General features: G+C 39.3%; 1 protein-coding gene across 6 annotated transcripts in view; it reads right to left on the bottom strand.

Moving 5' to 3' along the window:
• Positions 1–1,139: 1,139 nt before the first annotated feature.
• Positions 1,140–21,582, bottom strand: part of RBM39 (RNA binding motif protein 39) — a 30,160-nt gene continuing 9,717 nt past the window's right edge. Inside the window, exons 6-19 of one of the 6 annotated variants that reach the window (XM_058850976.1) lie at positions 19,043–19,427; positions 18,075–18,140; positions 17,913–17,966; positions 16,414–16,531; positions 15,664–15,816; positions 14,961–15,098; positions 13,355–13,420; positions 12,153–12,357; positions 11,864–11,941; positions 6,248–6,280; positions 5,177–5,252; positions 4,922–5,027; positions 2,235–2,313; positions 1,140–2,136 (exon numbers count right to left, since the gene is read on the bottom strand). In XM_058850976.1, the coding sequence (XP_058706959.1) occupies positions 2,036–2,136; positions 2,235–2,313; positions 4,922–5,027; positions 5,177–5,252; positions 6,248–6,280; positions 11,864–11,941; positions 12,153–12,357; positions 13,355–13,420; positions 14,961–15,098; positions 15,664–15,816; positions 16,414–16,531; positions 17,913–17,966; positions 18,075–18,140; positions 19,043–19,230 (1,461 nt within the window). In that variant the 5' untranslated portion in view covers positions 19,231–19,427 and the 3' untranslated portion in view covers positions 1,140–2,035. Of the gene's footprint in view, positions 2,137–2,234; positions 2,314–4,921; positions 5,028–5,176; positions 5,253–6,247; positions 6,281–10,106; positions 10,288–11,863; positions 11,942–12,152; positions 12,358–13,354; positions 13,421–14,960; positions 15,099–15,663; positions 15,817–16,413; positions 16,532–17,912; positions 17,967–18,074; positions 18,141–19,042; positions 19,428–21,582 lie in introns of those variants that run through there. The other 5 variants (XM_058850977.1, XM_058850974.1, XM_058850975.1 and 2 more) reach the window with 5 other exon arrangements.

Below are 21,582 nucleotides of genomic sequence, written 5' to 3'. Positions count from 1 at the left end.
ATTTCTGTCCTGCAAAAATGGGTAGGTTGAAGCTGGTTTCATTTCTGAGTCCCAAGTGTCATGGGGCAGATATCCTCAACAGGATTCAGGCAGGTCCGTAAGAGCTGTGGTCCCAGAAACAGAGCCTTTTCTTACAATCTGGTTTTTAGCAGGCCTACAAGGTGGTCAGCACTTGCCCAGGAGAGCAGGGGGGATCCTTCCTGCTTCTCACCAGCCCAGGAAGTGTGCTGCCTACAGCTGCCCTAGGAAAGGGTTGTTGGTGTTGTGGTCTTCCATCACTTGCCTTTTGAAACAAGGCCTCTCTCTGCTCCTCCTATAGTTCTGCGTAAGGAAGACACATGAGCAGCAGCACTACCTCAACTGGCACCTGTACAGCCTGGATCTGGTCCAAGTGCCTTTTCCCCATTTTCAAGGCAGAAACACAAATTCACTGCCTGAAGCACACCTAGAGAGCAGCTCTACTTCAGCTATTATGTTACTATTCCCCAGGATCCTGCTGTATTCCCAGCCCCTCTCCACCTTTGCCTTTTGCTTACTCACAGTTCCTTGATTAAGGAGAGGCCTTTGCCCCACTGCAGCTCAAGGACAGATACAGACCCAGGGGCTACATAGCAGGTCCTCTCCTCACAATACCACAGGAACACCAGCAGCATTGCTGCCTGCCCCACCTTCACCCACTCCCAAGGAATGTTCTGTTCTCCCTATTCTCTCCACCTTGGTCTTTTCTTGGTGGTTAAAAAGGCTAGGGAGATGGGACAGGGGCAGAAAGGGCAAAGCACAGAGGCAGGCTCCCTCTAGAAACCAGACTGAAAGCCAACATAACTGACTTCTCCAGCCACAGGACTCTTGAACGTTTTTGAAGGATGGGAGTCAAGGGGGGGTCATCTCTGAACTTTAAGCGTGCCTGAGGAGGGCAGAAATTGTGCCCAGATCCTTTGCAACCATGGCCACATTGCACAGAGGGCTGGGACAGCTCCTGCTTGTTCTGTCTGAGCACATGATACCCCATGGCGTACCTAGATACTGTGCAGTGGTATCCCAGACACTGGGCAGTGCAGAGCATTTATCACTCACCTCCAGGCCTAAGCAGACACTGCTTAAGTCACAGTGGGAAAGCAGAGAAATAAAGCTTCATGAAGGCCTTTTTAAGAGAATTTTATTTGAGTGGTTCTTACAAAGATTGTTGCAATATGAAAGTCTTTGATAGAAATATCAAGCTGTTTTGTCAAACACACTGAAGTAACCCAAAAATATATTTCAGAGCTCACAGAGCTTAAAAAGAGCAAAGATTATATGCAACCAGAACAAAACACATTTCTGTATTTCCTACCCATTTTCACACTTGGCTGAAATCCTTCAGCTCTGCCCCACTGCGCACATGGAAACTCATCCGGAAATGCAGAGATGTTTTGTTTGGAAACTTAGACACACCTCACAGTATTTACAAAGAAACTTTTACAGATACAATAATCAAAAGTTACCATCAAGAAATAAAACCCTTCAATCCTCCTATTCTTACCAATTATTCAGCACAAAGCAAGCTGAGTAGCTGTCTGCAGTCAGCATTCAGTAGCTTTTTGGACTTTCCATTTATACAAAAACACTAAATATATCCCTTCAATCCAATCTCTCTCTGATACTACCCTTGAGCAGATCACCCACATTTAGTGAAATGTAAAATGTCTTTGCTGCATTAAAAGAAAGGCTCATGAAACATTAAAAATGTCATTATGGCCCATCTGCCTTTTACAGAGTACTTGTTATCTATGAGCTACTTCTCAGTTCCTACGGATCACCTTTGTCAATGTACAAGAATTACAAGGCAGAACAAGAAGTCAACAGCTTTGTATACAGTGGAAATGCTAGTTAGGGAGAATGAACACACTGCATTTCTGCTTACTTCATTTTATTTTTAAAGATAGCAGGAAGTGTACACAAAATGACATTAAATCCTTTCCTTTAGTTTTATCTAAATAAAAGATAACTCAATCTTCCTCCAAAAAATACCTATGTACAAAACTGACTAAATTAATCTTCATCGTCGAACAGGAACCAGTAGTTGGGTTGCAGTCATAGAGTCTGGGAAAAGGCTGTGGTATGTTGGAAGAGGTACATACGCTGCTGTAATCATTTTACCTAATCACGAGAGGAAAAAAAGTAAAAATCAATGTTTGGTAATTTCTGTAATGACCAAATGTAATCACTAAATGTAGGCATGTACATGGAACACTCACCTGCAAACCACCTCCCGTGCAAAGCATTGACAGCTGCGATGGCAGCAGCGATGGAAGGACATTTAACATACACATTGCCCTGCAAGACAGAATAGTGCAGCCTGTGAGGAGTCGGGAGACACTTCCCCAGTGCTGTTCTTCAGCCACCCCTGGACATGGCTGTGACAAGAGGCACACCTGCTCCACCATGGCATTAATCACACAGGATGAGCACAAGAGAAGGGGACAGTAGTACTGGCAGGCACTACTCCACTGTGGCAGTTACTGCAGCTTTCAATTTTTCTGAATAGGATTTTCCAAGACAGCCCAAACATGCATTTGACTGGCAATCACTGAGCCATGGATGGCTATTCTGCTCCTGAGAGCCTTTTAGAGAGTAGAGCTAAAGGCTCCTAATCATTCACACCATGTGAAAAAGAGCACAAGGGGTCTGTCTGCCCCTAAGGCACTAACCTCAACCACATATGCTTCACTCAACAAGCAAGCTGATAATCTGGATTCCACAAGAACCAAGCACTCCCCATTCCCCCAGATGAGAAGGACAAGCAGCACTTCAAGCAAGACTGATGCCATAAAAACTCTACATAAACATCAACATGTCTTTCTTTACTTGAACAAGAACTGAGGCAAAGGGAAAATCCCATCCCAGCAGGGCAGGAAGAGCCTGAGATAGTTCCCAAGGTAAATGACAGACTGATCTTTGAACTTCACCAGAGACACCTTGAGTTTCCCATATGCAGATCAAGAACTTTGCCTCCCTAATCAAGAGAACTGCAACTATCACATCCAACAACTCCAAGACACACAGATGCCCACAGTAATATGTGGCATTTTTCTGGCTGCCTGTTTAAAAATAGACCATCAGTAATACCCAAGAAAATCAATTCTAGCTGAAACAGATTGTTCAGGAAAATAGTATATTAAAATACAGACTCCAGCCTTTCTTTAGCAGCTTTAGTCAACCTGTATTAACTCTCCCCACTGCAATCTAACTCATTCCTTTCTCATGTGGTGAACCTGAGCTTAGGGGTCAGTGATTAAGGCACTAAGCAATCAATTAACACATACAGCTCTGCTTTCAGCCTCCCCCTGCAAAGGCACCTAAGCAGCTCAAATGCCTAAAATGAGGCACAGGAACACAAAGCTGTGGTATTCCCTAACACCCAGTAGCACAGACAGGTGGGGTACATGAGCCATGCACTCAGCTGGGACTGCAACTGTTTCATCCACAACAGATCACACCCTGATAAGCCAACCTCCAAAGCCCTCAGCATGGAAGTCTGTCTGGGACAGAGCCCTGAAGTTGCCCAGAATTTAAACTTAGAAAACAGAATGGTACAATGGAAACTGTATCAATAGGTATTTTGTATCTGGGTCACTGCTGTGCTACTATGACAAAACGTTTTTTTATGAAAAATTAACTCATTACATAGTAGCTTGTAGTTTTTTATTTTAAATCCATCTGCTAATGTGAAACAGAGTTTTGCAGCTCCATGCCCTCTATGTGAGGTATCTCGAGGGCTGATGTAGTCTTGAGGGGTTGTGCAGTGATTTTTGTGTTTGGTGGCTAGGAGGGTTTTTTGGAGGTGGGAAGTGTTCTAGGTTGTTGGTTGTTTCGGGTTTTTTTTCCTGTCAAAGAACACTTTGTTTTCTCTAAGTAACAAACACATTGTGGGCAAGGTTTCTGCCTCTCATCAGTCCAAGGGTCCAAGATCACAGCTGTGATCTTGAAGATTCTAAGATGCCAGGTAAGGCAGCACGTTTTATGTGCTAGACTGCAGCCCCTTATCTAACCTCTCTGTAACCCACAAGAATGGGTTCTGGGTGACATTGGGGCAGCTGCACAAGACAGCGATGGTTGGCGAGTACCAAGTGGATCACTGCAGCAGAGCAATCCCACCTAAGCATACCAACAGGAACATGGATTTCAGCCTTGTACCGCTGCACAGAAGATACTTTTAGGGTCTGATGGATAGAAATTAACCCAACTGTGAAACCATTTAAAAACTGAACTTTTGTTTGGGCTGTGAATTCTTTTAGAAAATGGTTCAAGATAGTTTATCTATTTACAGACCTTCCAGAGTTTATCCATTCTAAGACCCAAAATACAGAGAAGAGATAACTGGTCTGGAGATTATGTAAACAAGGTAAAGTCAGAAGAAAAATATATTCACCAGTTTAAAATGCAGACATGAATCTGGAATTGAGTCAGCAGCAGCAGTGTTTCCCTGTTCTAACTCCAGGCCCTCAGACTGCAAGTCTTTAATGTCATGAGTGACCATAACTGTTTCTAAGCATGGGATGAGGCACACATTTACATGTACACCATAACTCTGTTGGACCAAGGGCCCTTTCTGCTGAAGCCTATGCTCTAAAAAGAGGAAAGTGAAGTCCATGACTTCTGGGAAAAGCACAGCTTAAGGGAAATGCCAAATGCCTGAACTGGTCACTGCTCTTCTACAGGAACTTCAGCTGGGTAAACAGAGCACCAGAAAGCTGCTTGTACACGCATCCAAAGTTACACACAATGATTCACAACGGGAGGGAACCACCTACATTCTGCACAAACTACGAAATTTAGATACCATTTAGGAAAAGCCCCATGTTTGTAATGCTCCCCCTAGACTAAAGGGAGCAACAGAACTCAGAACATCTGCTCGGTGTGTTCCCCCCAGAAGCAAACATACCTGAGCTGAATTTTTGTCAACATAGATGTGGATAACTCCTCCATGTTTGTTACATTCCTCAATCACATCATCTTTAATTTCTGTGTCCCAGCCAGCTTCTTCTTCACTGTACAGGGGAAAGAAAAACAGGAGAGATATCACTCAGATAAAATCTACCCCCAAAACCCATTAAACACACTCCTCCAATATTCTGATTTCTTTCTTACATGTTAAAGCCATTGACAAATGCCAATCAGACAATGATAAATCACTTACGTTTGAGGATTAAACATGTTGGAAAGCTGGAAGCACTGTGTTGCAAGCGGTTGTACAGAAGCAGCTGCAGCCAGAACTGTTGTAATGGAAAAGAACCCATTAGCATATCTAAGAACCCACTATGCACGGTTCTAATTTATTGAGCATAACAGAAACAGCTCTGACTAAACAGAAATTAAAGGCAGGAAAGCAAAACTCAGAACCAGACACTACTGATGATAGATACATTTAAACTGATCAATACAAAAGCCAGCACATTATGAATCACAGCTGAAGATGGTAAGTGAAAATATAATAGTGTACATTGATTTTGACAGATTTTCCATTTAAACATTAAAAGGCATGCATCTTCATTTGCATCTAAAATGTCTGCCTGAGTTGTATGTCAGCAGCACCTTTAATGTTCTGCTCCTCTCACAGAGGTCCAGCAGCAGCTCAGGACAGCACCACCCCAGCTGACTGCACAGCAAAGGGCAGACACCTTGGGGAATTCTTAAAACCTGTTTTAAGCATGTTGAATTATGCTTCAAAAGTGTACCTACTCTTTCATCCCTTGAAAACACAGACTGTAGGAAACATTTGACAACTGAAATTGCTTTCCCTATAACTGTGAAATTACTACTTGTCATTTATTGCTTCTCATCATCCCAGTGCATTGTATTAAACACTGTCCCACAGGCTGCCCTTCCATAGGCTTCAGGCTTCTGTCAGTGTAATTGCAGTAACAGCCCTCCTCCCCATATACTTCAGACATTAAGGGTTGTGCAGTCAGATAATGAGCAACTTAGAGACAGTAAACCCAAACTCCCGATTCTTAAATGACCCCTCTTAAGGAAGGGGAACACTCCTACCCAACAACAAATACCAGCCCACAGATTTTCTTGGACTAGCACATGGCTGAGGAATGTTACCAACACTGGTGAAAATGCTATAATCACAGCATGATTCCCCACAAACAACTAACAGGACACAATTTCTCAGGTATGGCCAAACTCCATACCAGAAGCATCTCCCCTACAGACACCTGAAATAAAACCTACTAATTACAAGTCATATCAAATGCTAGTTTACCTTCATTCTGCTGAGACAGTCTTGTTTGCAAATCTAAAGAAAAATAGAGAAGTTAATTAGTACACTTGCTAGCATCACCGTATCATCACCTGCCAGCCACGTTGTTCAGCTTATATTTCTGTGGTTAAGAACTTATTCCAGTATCACTGCTCTAGTTGTGAGTGGTTTCACTAATTTCAGCTTCTCTACTGGAATATTCTGTACTTGACAGATTCCATGACCACAAAGTGTTTTAAAGAGAAACAATACCTTAGAAGGATAGATATGACCATGTCCTTCAATTCAATGTATCACTCTCAACTTGCTTTTGCTGTGATTGAGTTCTTTACAATACATCTTTTACTCCACAAGAAAATCATTACAGCAATTCTGATATGCATTAGAGGTTTGACATATTTACTACCTAAAGGCAGTTAAGCACACAGCTATCCAAACCTGACATTCTTAAAGGTGTTATCAAATTTCAATTTAAGTAAAATACAGCAATACTTCATCTGCTAGCCTTTCATATGGGTGGCATAATTATACAAATAACTTTGGTATTTTTCAAATTCAAAACATTTTCAAGTGTTCAGAACATGTAATTTGCCTAGAAAACATTATGTACTTGTTTAACAATATCATTATTTACTTGTTTAATAACATACACTTGTCCCAATTCAAAGTGATGAGAGCAAATAAATGCAGACTTTCTAGCTGTTTCCAAGTACGTGACTTCAATACTTGACATCTTTGAACTAACAGAAAACTTCAGAATTCAAGAACTAAGCATAAGCCACTTCTATCTTGGTTCCATTTAACAGACACTAGGTGTGAGAAGACTGAAGCAAACCATCGCCTTAATTCACTCATTGAAGCAAACCATTGCCTTAATTCACTCATTTAAAGCATAGCAAAGTGATGAGCACCAAGTAAGCTTCCAAGCTTACCTGGAAATACCTGAAGGCACCAGTATCAACATACTTTTTCCCTTTCTAATAAAACCTCCTCCACAACACTGACAGGAATAAACGTTTTTTCTCTAGATTTTCCTCACGTGCCTTTCCAAGTGCCTTGCAAAGAACGTGTACCAAGAACCATACTGAAAAGCAAGAGCTGGAAGAAGCAAGCTCTGAAGGCTGAGCTGTAAAAAGAGCTGGCTATGTTTGGCATGTTTCCATTCAGATCTGAACACAGAAAGTCCTCACCTCCATCGAATGGGAAATATCACAATAGCAAAGGCTGCCTTAGCCTGTATTCTCTGCAGAAACTGCATGGTTTTGTCCAAATCTGTAACTAATTATCTAGTTAATTAATACCCAGACTCTTGGAAACAAAGGCGTTTTAAAGAAATGCACAGATATCTGGACTCTCTCAATTTAAATGAGGACAGACACTTTTTCTGCTGCAATTCCAATCCATCATGTTCAGCTGAACTTGTTGATGTGGGTCAGCCTGGGGCTCTACAGCCAAAAGCTCCAGAATCCCGACACCTAATGTAGTAAACCTGCACATATTATCAATGCAAAATCTGTCCAGGGCCAAGTAAGATCTGTCCTAAACACAGCGAAGTCTGCTGCCACTATCTTGTGAAACAGCTTCTTAGGTTAACTATTTACCACCTTTGAAACATAACCTGCTGTTCTCCAGATCTTCTATCAACTAACCGGATTATCTTGTTGGTCATTACTGAAGAACGGTCCTTTCCTCTCCCTTCCAAAATCACTCAGAATTAAGAAATTCATTGTCACTCTTTACTGTCAACTCATGTTTCCCTACAAACAGTTTTAAATAGTATACGAAAACTAAAACATCTGTCAAATTCAGATCGAAGTAACTTTTTCATTATGTACCAACTATAACAGCAAGTTTAGCATGATGGGAGTACGTATTTAATATACGGAGAAAGAAGAAATAAAAATATAATCTTTGAAAGCATTTTGTGTCTTAAAATAAAAAGTTGTTTATTTCAAAATCCAGATGACTTTAAATAGGCCAAAGCCTGCCAAGTATTGCCCGGTGTCCCAAGTTATTACTCAGAACAGAGACTAAATGGAGGTCCAGGATGATAATACCTATCTCCCTGCCTCTTTTTCAGCACACCATCTCAATTTTTTCCATAAACAGACAGCTCCTTCCACAGGTAAGGAATGCTTTGTCCCACAAAGCATTAGAAGAATGTTCTATAAGCTGATTATTTAAATTTCCTATGTTCAGAAAGAGGGAGTACACAGCTATAACTGTTCAGCTTAAAATTCTTTTTCCTGTTGGAATTTTCTCCATAGGAATAATAGCCTGAGGTATCCCTTAAAACTAATTCTTTACCTTCCCTACTTTAGTTTGATTGACTCCCTCTTGAACATGGATTACTAGAAGTGCTTGTGGATCTATACATTACACATCAGAAGCTCAGGTGTACTTGCCTCTAGGAACACAGCCGATATTTTAACAATGCATCATGCTGCCAGGCCATATTCTGGCACTGATAGCTGAAGTATTTAGTCATTTTTCTCCTCCCTGGCCATTCTTCCACTGCTAAACTCCCAGACTATGCGACTGGAATTTGATTTAATCGTGAAGAGGTGAATAACGTACAACACCCCAAGAATTTCTTGTCGACAGCACCTATGCATTTATTCACCTCTTTCCTACTGCTGACCATTTTCATTCATATAAATATTACACAAAACCAGCCCAGTATATGAACTTTGGCTTTAGTAATAACCTCCAACTTTCCCAGCTTTCACCTGTAAAAAAAAATTCTTCTTTCTCTGAGCCAGCTTCTTGATACACCTTGTACTTCCTATATTAATCACTTCTCCAGTTTAATAACTTCCAAATGACAGGAGTCTAAAGATCAGCAAGAAGCTAAGCTGCTCCTCCTCTGCCAAGGAAAGGCAGTTTTATCAAAGACAGCTGGTCTTTAAATGCAGTTTCTGACACTGTGCTGTACTTCAGTAATATTCTCCAGTTTACCCTTCTTTAGTATTACTTCTGAAGGAGCAGAGTCTAGTCAGTAAAGGGACCAGAATCTGGCCACACCACATTCTTCTTCCTTCAAGTGTACATAATTTAGAGTCACATGTTTCAGCTATATACCGTATCATGGACTTAAAACATTTATTGACAGTACCAGAAATAAGACCTGATGTTTTAACACATGAATTCCATCACTCATTTCATTACACTTTTACTCCTCTGAACTGTTTACATTAGCCTCTTACTTTTAGCTTTGTTTATATCTCAGCAGTAATTTTTTTTTTATTTTTGAACTACATATTCTTAGCTTACCTTCCTCAAATCCCAAACCTTATGATCACTACAAATTGAGACAACAAAAGACACAGAAACATCTTGGGAGTAGTTTTTCATTCATCTGAGTCCCACTTCCTTCTTTTTTTTTATTTTTCTTCAAGAGTTGATAAATCTTCATCTATTCCTTTCACAGTTTTTACAATGTCTAACTCAATTGATAATTGTCTGCCAATAGTCAGATCATATTTTTATCTGTTTCCCAAACTAAAAATATTGTTTTATTATCAGTCCTTTTTCCTATTATTCATAGGCTGTGTGGTCATTCCTTATTTCTTTTGAGGTAGCTCATCACCCAGGTTTAGTGTGGAGCCCACACTAACAGGACTTTTTCTTCTTTCTGTAGAATACAGATCCAACACAGCATTAGCAATGTGAAACAGAAGAAAGTTTTCACATCCTGCCTGACCAAACACCCAAGTTGCTCAGACCGGATGACTTAATTGCCTTGTTTCTTCAACCATCAGTTAGACCTGACTGTGTATCCTTCCATTTAAATGTGAGCAACTCATGATCCCTCAAGTCAATGGTAATTTCTATTCTCATCCATAACATCTTCATTACTTACCAAATTGAGTTTAAAATAGCATCCCCTCTTCATGAGTCAGTGAGTGTTTGATGAAGAAATTTGTCGGATATCACATCCAGGAATATCTGGGCCCCACCATTATTACTAGCAATTCTTCTCCAATCTGTATCGGGGAAGTTAAAGTCTCCCACAATGACATAATTCCTGGTAGTAATTTTCTCTAACAAGAGTAAAGAGATCTTTAATCCATAACCAAATCTCATTTTGGGGATAGCTCATGACTCTACGGCAGCAAAAAGCTTTATCTTTTTCCAAAGTTACTTAAGTTGCACATGTCTGAATTATTCCTTTTGTATAATACAAGTGGAATGAACAATGCTACCCCTACCACCCTTATTTCTACAGTTGCTAAACTTGCATCTTCCTCTAACACCTGTATTCAGCCTCATAATTTATTTCTCACAGCCGTGTTTTCTCATGCTGATTCCATACTGCCTGAATCATTCAGCTGTGTCAAACATTTTTGCCCATGTTCTTGATTTAGCAAGCCTGGATTTTTTTTATCTTGTTTGTTTCAAATGCGGGGGAGGAAAAGGACTGGTGGTTTTTTTAAACACTATTCTTATTCCTAGTTGCCTACTATACAAGACTGCCACACCACTTTATAATCTGCAATAATGTTGATCTAACTTCAGTGGTGGTTACCACTCCCTTCTCTTTCTGGACTAGATACACCTTTTCCTTGCCTGTACATTCTTCATCCTTCTCAAGCAGACAACTGACATTTTTCTGTCATTGCCCAGTTCCTATTCCTTCCAAGGGCACTTCTGTAGAACAACTCTATTATATTCTTTTAGCAACTGTCTACAGCTTCCTATGTATGCTCTTTTTAAGACTGTACCTGAACTTCAGTAACACGAATCAGGCCTATCTTATTAAATCTGAATAATTTTCATCACAAGCTCTGTTAGATGGCAAACAACAATGCCACATTTTCTTTGCTACCTTCCTGACACTTCCCACACATCCCAGCATCTGGTTATTTGTGACATTCAGCTCTTTTCTACTGCTGTGACAGACTCATATCCTTTTTTCAGAGTATTAATCAAAGTATTAATCAAAAGTAGCAAAAAAAAAGAAGTAACCCTCAGGGAGGTTACTCACTGCCCTAGTTCTGAAGATCCCATGAATAGTTTGATTTGCAGGCCAGCTATGAACTAAGTAGCAGCAATCACATCCCTCAGCCTCATTCCACCATACTCACCTGCAGAACACACAACTATAGCCAAATCCAACCAACACACGTATTCCCTGATATAAAATGTCTTTCCTCACAAGGACATATGCTGTAAAAACACTGCTGCCATCTTTGTGATGTGTCCTCCATAAAGTCCTAATAACCTTCCTGCCCCTTGTACAGCTCTGGTTTTTCTAAAGGGGTCAATCCTCTTCCAATTCTGAGCCTGCCATTTTTAACAGTCAACACTTACACTGCAGTAAAACACACAAATCCCCACTAGCACAGAGAATAGTGAAGAGATAAAGGTTTGGGATGAAAAACAGAAGATTTGGAAAAAATATGCAAAGTGGATCACACCCATCCAAATTGTGAAATACTGTCACTAGTTATTTGCTTATGGATTTGCAGTGTTCTACAGTTTGTAGAACATGCTGCAATACCTGTGTTCTCATTTTAAAAGACCAAACAACAGAGTTAAGTACTTCCTGTCTCAAATGTATAATTTTAAAAAGTATATATATATATACACATATATATATATGCCATCATTTCTTACCTGTCACAGCTCCAAAGGCCAAAGATCCACTCATCTGCAGAGCCTGCTGTGCAGCTGGAGGAATCTGCAAACCAGTACCTAGAACAGAACACAGAGAGACCTTGGAGCAAGCCCTTTCACTCAGTTAGGGACGCAGTAACAGAAGTATCAGAAATCTTCCTGTTATCAAAAAATAAAAAAGTACCACCCATTTAAAAGTTTCATACATTTATCCTAACAGTTCCGTGGAGTGTTTTAATTCAAATTCTGAAAACTTCTTCACATACTTGTTATCCAACATTGCACACACCTTCTGCAAGTCTTGCCATCAGCTGAAGGCGACCAGTTGTTCCCAAGTCAATTCCAGTCCGTTCCAACTCATCACTGTCCAAAAATGAGCTAGCACTGGAAGCATCAGTACGTTCAGTTACATGTCCGACCTTCATTGGCCTCCCAGCCAGCTCAAATCCATTGAGTTGTTCCAGGGCCTTTTTGGCACACTCAGAGTCTGAGAACTGTAGATTGGAAAGACATAAATTCAAAAATACTTGCTTACAGGATTCAGCAATGCCTCTGCTGTATGTAATATCCACAATTAAGAAAATAGGAGAAACTCCTTAATATAACAGCAACAAGCTAATGTAAACATGCTTGGTATTCTTCATTTAAACCAAACACACACATATTTTGGTATTTACTTTTTCATAGGTAGGTACTACATATTTAAATATATTGTTGAAATTATATCATCTAGGTACTGCAATTAACAGAAGTCTTGGCTGTGGTTCTATTTAAAGAGTGACACTCAATTCCTTTGCAACCTTACAACTGCCATGGTATTTACCGGTTATTCCTAGCATATGTTCTGCTTTATGCTGTGAAACATCAAAATAAACATACAAGCATTTTAACAGTGTTAAAACCATCAAGTATGAACTATATAGTAAGTTTGGTTTCATTTGTGTCCATGTGCCAGAGCTCCCAGCCGAGACTTTTTCCCCCATGACAAATTGTCAGGTCAGTCAAGAAACTCAAGTTCACAAAATTGTGTACCTGAGGATAAAGAGGAAAGATGTTTTCAACTGCAAGTTTCAGCCTGTAAAATTTTATTTCCCCTAAAGAGCTTAAATTCAATGATTTTCAGCTATAAAAAACACCAGTCTGTACTAGTGTCAGAAGATAGTATCTGCATTTGCAGGCACTGACTACAGAAGAAACTATTCCCATTCAAACATATTCACAATACCCAGAGAATGGTAAGAAACAGAGAAAAAAGCCAGTGCTGCATCCTGCAACATGACACTGCTAAAATTAGACATAGAGTTATCAAACAGCAATTTAGTAGCTCCCATGCATGTGTAACAAATTTAGATTATGTTTACTTTATTATGTTTAGATTGCTATAATATAACCACACAAATATACACAGGAAGGTTCATATATAAAGATATTCTCCATACATAGGAAGGTTACACTCAAATTGCTGAAGAAACCTGGCAATTCTAGTCATACCGTAATGAATCCATATCCTTTTGAGCGTCCAGTTTCACTGTCCATCATGAGCTGAATACTTTCAATCTGAAGATAAGAATAAAGCTATTTATTATCACACATTTTGGAACAAACCCCAAAATATCAGAACCACAACATGAAAACAGCCCTGTCAAATACACATATGAATGCGAAACTGTAATTTATTTTTTTAAATTAACTTCTCATTCCTTCCTCACTTCAAAATTAATACACACATGGCTAAATAGGTACCTGGATAGTGAAGCAGTAAATGTAAGGGTTTTAAACTCATCTAAAGGTAGAGGCTTGGTCCTGATGCAGAATTCTAGCAGAATGAGCATGCAGACATGACCAGATTGTAACTGAAACACACTAATCACAGCACCTCATATGCTGAGAAATTGTTTTACAAGCTAAGAAAAGCAGTATGCATAACTGATGAGGCTTTTTAAGAAAAAGCTGTATATTTTAATAACTATTTGTACATGGGAACTCCTAGAAGTTTACAGTTACTGAATTTAAAATACATCGCTGAGTTATCCGTTAGCCATAAAGTAGCACTGGGAAGGACTGGAGTATACAGAATAAGAAGGAATGATCTTCACAGGTCTCCATACAAGCTTCCTAAACTACCTTAATCCTACTGCCAGAACTTGATGGAAAAAGAAAACCCCAAACCACCAGAAGAGCAGCCATGTGGATTGTAATTTAAATTGTAACAATTTTCCAAGGTTTTGCACAAGAGATCTATAGGGATATGCATAGTGAGTCTGAATAAAACATTAATACATTTATTAAAAACATTAATGAATAAAATAAAGCATTGCTACTGCATGTATGAGGCAGAGCTCATATCCAAAGACAGTAGGCAAAAACCTCAAACATCAACAGACTTCCTTTTACTCATTAAGAAGCATATTGAATATTTAACTTTTCCCCTATCTAAATGATATATACCCCAGAACAGTAGGGCTAACGTATTGTAACTCCACAGGAAACTTCAGGTTTTATCTGCTCACTTCCATAAACTTATTACCATGCTGCATCCTGCTGCCCAATGCTCAGGACTAAGAATGGGCCCAAGTCAGAGCTGTATAGGACATACTACTAGTTCATGGTCTTAACATCAGCTGAAGCTGCAGCAAAAAGTCACCAGAAACAGATGATAGATACTACTATTCTCAGAGACCTCAGCCCCAGTTCGTGTTTTGCATTTTTGACCCGTGAAATGGGGCTCTCATTCACAATCCTGGAAGGGAAAGATACTACAAGTTGCCAGAGCAGGATACAACACAGAGAATTTGTCTGGATTCAGGGCTTTTCCCCCCACCATTCCTTACTTTTAGGTATTCATTGAATTCTGAACTTTCTAAGACCTTCCAGTCAAATTCACTGGACACCACCACAAATCCAAGTTCTCGTCTGGTCTCCAACACTACACGCATACCTAATGCCTATGGATGCACAGGCCCAGCAATACAAGAAAGCCACAAGTGTTTTGTGAGTATGAAGCTGTATTATTTCCAGAAGCTGCCAGCGCTCTACAACTAAGCTAGGTTTTTCAAAGAAACTATTCTAATACAACATGCCAAATATTGACGTTTACCCTGCCAAATGGCTCAAAGATTCCTCGAAGCATATCTTCAGTTATGTTGAAGTGTAATGATCCCACGTAGAGCCTCATAGGACCAGCACTGCCCTTCTGTAGATTATTTGCCATTGCTGCTGCTCTGTTTTTCTCTGCCTAAAGAGAAAATAAAAATTCACCTTTGATAAGAAATTAATAAAAACCCCTAACATAAGAAGTAAATGCTTATCAGACCTAAACTAGAAGATTTACCAAACATACAGAAGCTATTGCACAATCTGCAGTCTATTCAGACTATTCTATGACATTCAGACTTGAACTTGAGAGCTACAAAACCCAAGACCATGACCAAAGTGTAGACAAGAGATTCCAAAAAAGCCTTCAAATTGAACAACTTCATGCATAATTCTGGCTTCTACCTAGTAAATTATCTGGAAAGCATACACAATATAGCCTTCATTTCTGTAACACCATTAACAATTTCTTTACTATTACCTCCTTATGATCTGTATTTTCCTACTGCCTTTACACAACTTTGAATCACTTTAATTTGCCTATTATCTATGGGAAACAAAAGCCCATTATCACTAGTTTAAATAAGCATCCTTATGTTAAGGTCTTCCCAATATTCAGGGGTAACCAAATTTTCAAACACTAAGTTTCTCATCAAGATACAAGAGGCATAACTGCATGGAAAAAAAGGAGGTTTACAACTCCTTACCTGTGATGCCTGTACTATGATAGGTACACCCAGGACTCTCTGTCCAGTCAGTCCTATTGCCAGGGGCACTGAACTAACATCAACAAATTCAACATAAGCAATTCCCTTTGAACGTCTGGAATTTCTATCTGAAATCATCCGCACATCACGAACCTGAAAGGCAAGAACAGAGATGCAAATACTTTTAGAGAAAAAGGAAAAAATCTAATGCAGCCTACTTCTCAGACATGTACTAATACTGAGTATATCTGCCAAGCCAACAGCTTTAATTCTACAGCAGCATACACCTTTTTTAACAAACATATCCCAGAGGCAAGCCAGCATTAAAGCTGCTGTTCTGTTTTTGATGTGACAGAACTTGAAGCACTCTAATGCTTTCACCAGAACCTTACAGCTGATAAAACAAATGATGTTTTTCCAACTTAGTTATATGAATTTTCAAATTACACTATAACTGACAGACCCATCTGAAAAAAGAAGAAAATATGAAAAATCCTCTTGCCCGAGTCAGAATTGCATCAACATGTTTTACCTCACATGAGCATGAACAAAAAACTGCAATGAGAAGCTACATTTTTGTATTCAAAGCTTTTAATAATTAGTTTATCATTAATCCCCCTTTGCACAGGTATAGGAAGCTCCAGAGAGCCACATGCCTACAATTCTGAAAAAATACCAAACCTGTGCTCAAGTTGTACTAGGACAGTTTGAGACAGAATTCAGAATTATTTAAACTTCACTATCAATTACCTTCCCTACTGTAGAGAAAAATTCTTCCAGGTCTCTTGGCCGAATTCTTGCAGCCAACTGCATACAGAACACTGTTCGAGCATCCCTCTCTTCAGGGGTAAGATTATCAATAGGTTCTCTGGAAAGAGTAAAGTTCAGTTAAAAAATCAGCTGAAATAAAATAACTCATCTCTAGACCACACATGAAACAGTAAACAATCAGTACTTCACAGTCTGATGAGAAAAAATATGCCTGCTGTATTAAAAAACAGGCAGAGTTAAGAACCAAAGGAAATACCAAATACTATCATGGTAACTTATAACATGACTGAACATCCTATTTCAACTGTGAGCATCAAATATGACTGAAAAATTCTATTTTACGTGCAGAAGCATAAACTAAACAGAGGTACCATTTTGGTACTGTACAGAACTGGTACCAGGTACCACTATGGAGCTTGCATGTCCTTTCCCTTAAAAGGATGGAAGGACAAGAACACAAAGGCAAACAGGGAGAACTAGCACAGACCGGATGTCCAAATTCTTGGACAAGTAATGTGAGCTAGGCTCTGCCAACTCACATCTTGCATTTACCCAGTCACTTTGGAGTCACTACAGCCACCACATAAAACAAGACTGACATCCATGTAAGGAGAACTCACAGTCCTCATTCCATAGTTTCTACCAGTTAACCCATAAAGAAGTATGAATAGTGAATTACTTTAATTTTTGACACATTAAGAACTAGAATAATTTTATTTCAATACTGAACTATTAGCTGAAATTAGATACACCATAACATATTTTTTAATACTTTAATGTATTAAAGCTTCAAATCTAAACAAATCTGACTTGTACTCAAGTACAAGTTACACAGGAAGTAGCATGGTGGATCCTGGATTGAGTTTCCAGCCATGTAATATGTATTTTTATTAAAATAATCACATAGATATTACTCACTAAGAAAACACAATAGAAATTCAAACCAAATTCTCAGTAAGATTTTTCCAGTCCATGAAAAACAAAATTAATTTCGTTAAATTTAATGGCATTAATGTAAAAGAATAATCTCATTAACAGCTATCTAAATCCTATTCCCTTCAATGAGAAGTCTAAGAATGGATAAGCAGCTCGTGGACTGCAGAGGCATATAGCCTATCAACAAATAACACAAATAAATACTGAATGGCAAAAAGAAGCATTTGTATTTTCCCATTCCATATCCTAGATTATTAAGTACAATTTACCAGAAAAGCTTATTTAAATCACAATTAATGGGGAAAAGATTGAGAATACAGAAACATAAAAAACTAACAAATCAAGACTTGTTTTTCCAACTGAAATTATTTACAACCTTTTATAACATGGGGAGAAAGCAACATATTATCAATGCTCTTCTCTCACTGGCTTTCTGAATGAATTCCAGCGTCACTTACAAGCTGGAGAGCAATTTCACTATCATTTTTCCAACTCCAACTGGACAAAAACAAACAAACCCAAACACATGTAAAGAGTCATACCTAACAGGGCTTTTGTCTTTTCTGAAAGGACTTTTGCTTCTGGAGCGACGTCTGCTAAAAAGAAAGATCAACAAGATTACAAGAAAACCTTCTAATATACCACCCCTGGTTCTACACAATACCTATTAATCATGCAATAAAAAACAGAGAAAAATCAAAAACCTTAATTTGATGCTGTGAGGCAGACCGATCTTCCCTCTGATGGCACTGTTGAATTTTGGACCAGAACTATGGTAAAAGAAAAGACAAGACACCTGAGTACTTGAATTCAAGATTTCTTGTCTGTACTCATACTACGCTGCAAGTGCTCACCCACCCTTGCCTCTGAACTCTTCAGCATTTTCATTAGCAGCACCCACAGCATGCATTAGAGTATCTATTGGTTATCAATACATGTGGCACTTCAGACCATAAGGCACAGAATATGATCTCCTCACTTTCATCTACATCACTTAAAGTCCCAGAATATGCAGAACTCCTCATGAGCGAGTCAGTCATGGCACATTTGTATGGGTAAACTATTCTGAGCTACAGTTACTGTTATAACCATTTTCACCGTTTTTTTTGTCCACATGCAAGTTCTACATACTGATGACTGCAAAGCATAATATTCATGGCCTGGAACTCAGTCTCAGAGCTGTATGCCAAGTGATGCTGGCAGGATTACTTGCTCAAGTGTAACATTTTAAAATCAGAAGTTCCATGAAATTTAAGGTGCAAGAGCAAACCAAAGTGGCTCCATGCAGAGCAGACAGGCTCACTAATGTTGCCTTGGCTCTCATCACTCAAGTGCTGCAAATATGTATCTGAAGCTTCCTTAAAATTCCTAATGGCCATCAAATCACAGAAGCAGTGAACCCAGCAGTATATACAGCAGAACCCAGCTGTATACAGACACATAACCACAAAAGGAATCTTATCTCTTGACTGAATCTAATTTAATTCTCCAGGCATCACAGAGTCTGTTAGAACAAACTGTAATCTGCCCTTTGCTTTCATGTTAAGGACAGTCCTGTTAGTTAATGGGGCACCCAGAAACAGACTGTACAGGAGCGGTAAGATTCATCCTATCATGTTCTCCCTGGATTTTGATCTCCTGGTAGAGTTGTTCAAAAGGCAAAGAACAACACCTGTTAACATTCTTCCTGTATCTCCACCAAGCGCAGAGGCACTGCTGCACAGACTGAATGCCGTGCACTGGGCTTTGGCTTTCCATCTGTACACAATTGATTCTTTCTGCTGTGGCTACAAATTGATGTGAAACACCCTGAAAGACACGGCAGGCTGAAGACATTAAGTAGTCTTTCACTAAATCCATTTGGCCACGCAATTTGTCTGAAAAACGTCTTCTTGCTCCTCACTGGAGCAGTAATGCTTATAGTTAAACTCAGCATCCACCACAAAGAGAAGGATGCCCATTTTTTAAACATTTCATGACACAGGTGGAAGTAGTGGGCCAAGATCCAAAACCGTGCTGGCCAGGTTAAAGCAAGGGAAATATGGCCCTGTACAACACTGGAAAAAAAAATAAAGAAAAAAGACCATTTAGAAACTACTTATTAAGAGAAGATAACTACTTATTAAGAGAAAAGACATAAAACACAGGCACATGCTGAGATGAGATCACTATTAATCAAAACCAGATATTTTTGACCTAGGATAAATTAGTCCATTTTCTGCTTAAGTCCAGATAAATTACTGCTGGAAGTGTCCATTCAGGGTCCTCAGTAACTATGGCACAACTGCCAAAAGCTGCAGCTGGAAATACTGGTACTAATTCCAGAGGCTACCTTCTTATTATCAGACACGGGATAAACTTGCACCTTCACATCTGATGTAAAACATGGTGCTCTCCATTTCAATTTAAATGCAACCAGACAAACCAATTACACTGACTCCAGAATACCAGCATGCAGACCAACTAAACAATTATAAATAATTAAGACAATGAGTTTTCAGGGAAATGGTGAAAGAAATATTTTAAGTATTTGTCTAAACCTAATGAATACCAAAACCGAAACACGAACATCTGAGAAGTAAGTTTTCAAATACATGCACAAAGGAGGGGAGAAAGGGAAGAGGAAAAAAAGGGCAGGGAAAACCCACAACCCACCACAACTCCAAAAATCTCCATTCTCACTCTTGACTAGTACTATCTTATTTACAGAACTCCATGAGAGTTCTCCATTAAGAAACCCCAGACGACTGGAACACACCAAGCATAACGCTGCCTAGGGCAACGTGAGAGCCCAAGTTACCTTCTCAAAATCCCTTTTCTACAGTGTTCTCCCTGTGTTTTTCTAAGGAGACTTGCTTGTAAAGCTGTAGATCAAGTTTCTCCTTTGCTTCTACTGTCTCTACAATTGTTGCCCAGTTCCTGTTAACCTGCACAGAAGCACCATGTCATTAATTTCTGCCTAGGAGTCACCTTCTTTGTAAGCCAAGTGCTCACTTTCACAAAACCTCTGTGATGCCATGTGGCCCAACAACAGTCAGGTCAGAAAACAGGCAGCAAATTATCAGCTTTTACTTGCTCATTCATATTCAAGACTCCGACAAAACAGTGTCAGACAAGACAAACTTTGGCTAATAAAGTCCAGGAGAATTACAAGGAACTTTCAGTCATCATTGCAATAAACCTGTTTTCCTAACAGCTTAGTCTAAATTCTTGGTCACAGAACAGAAACAGGATGGTCTAAGTGACTCCTACTGTATGTTAGCAGCAGTTGGGATTTGCTCAACAGACGTCTAAGCAAGACTATTCAGTCAAATTCTTTCTCTTAACAGACTTAGAGATACAGCTATGTAACATTTAAGGGACAACTTACATGAAAATAACATAAGAAAAAAAACCCTGAAAACTAAGCAATGCAAACCAGTCACCTAATTTTAAAAAATTAAACCATTTAACCACAATTTCAAGCCTAAAGTGAGAAACTTAAAGTTTTCAGGTTCTCTGTAGCACTCTTCTCCTTTTCCTTCAGAATTACCTATACTAAACTTTTTTCTCACTATTGCTGAGAAATACATGCACAAAGGAGGGGGGATTGCTGAGATGCCTCCTAATTGCTCCCAGCAGCAAAACCATCTTAGTTTACAGGTATCAGCTTGAAAATGAGCCTTTATAAAACTCATGAGAACGATCACAAGGAGGAGGAAGAGTAAAAGATAAGACAAAATAGAAGCCATAAAGCAATTTGATCTAGATATTGCAGTCAGGTACAACCCAGCAGTAACACCAAGCCAGAACCACTGTCAACAGCCCCACAAGGAGAAATTTCAAAAATAAATTCTCCAGCCAGAAAGAGTACTCTTGCAGTCAGTGCCACAATAGCAAAAAAGACCCCTTGCAACTACTTACCTTTCTGGATAACATATCTCAATGCATTAAAACAGACATGGGTTATTGCAGTAACATCAATACTTTCAACCTCTACTTGCAGAAATCATTTTGGAAGACCAGAACACTGGAACTCCCTAATTTCTCCAGGTGAAAAGCCTTCTCACCCAGTGACAACAAAAAAAAACCCCAAAGAATAGAACCCTCCAACACAGCTGGAAGAACACAGCAACTTGCAAATTCAAAACGAGACAAAGGACATCCTCTCCACACAACACTGTACTGGAGGGAAGGAGACCATCAGGCTCCATATACAGAAGGCTGAAGTTT

Source organism: Poecile atricapillus, chromosome 15 (assembly GCF_030490865.1).
Source record: "Poecile atricapillus isolate bPoeAtr1 chromosome 15, bPoeAtr1.hap1, whole genome shotgun sequence".
Lineage (NCBI taxonomy): Eukaryota > Metazoa > Chordata > Aves > Passeriformes > Paridae > Poecile > Poecile atricapillus.
This window is presented reverse-complemented; position numbering and strand designations above follow the sequence as displayed.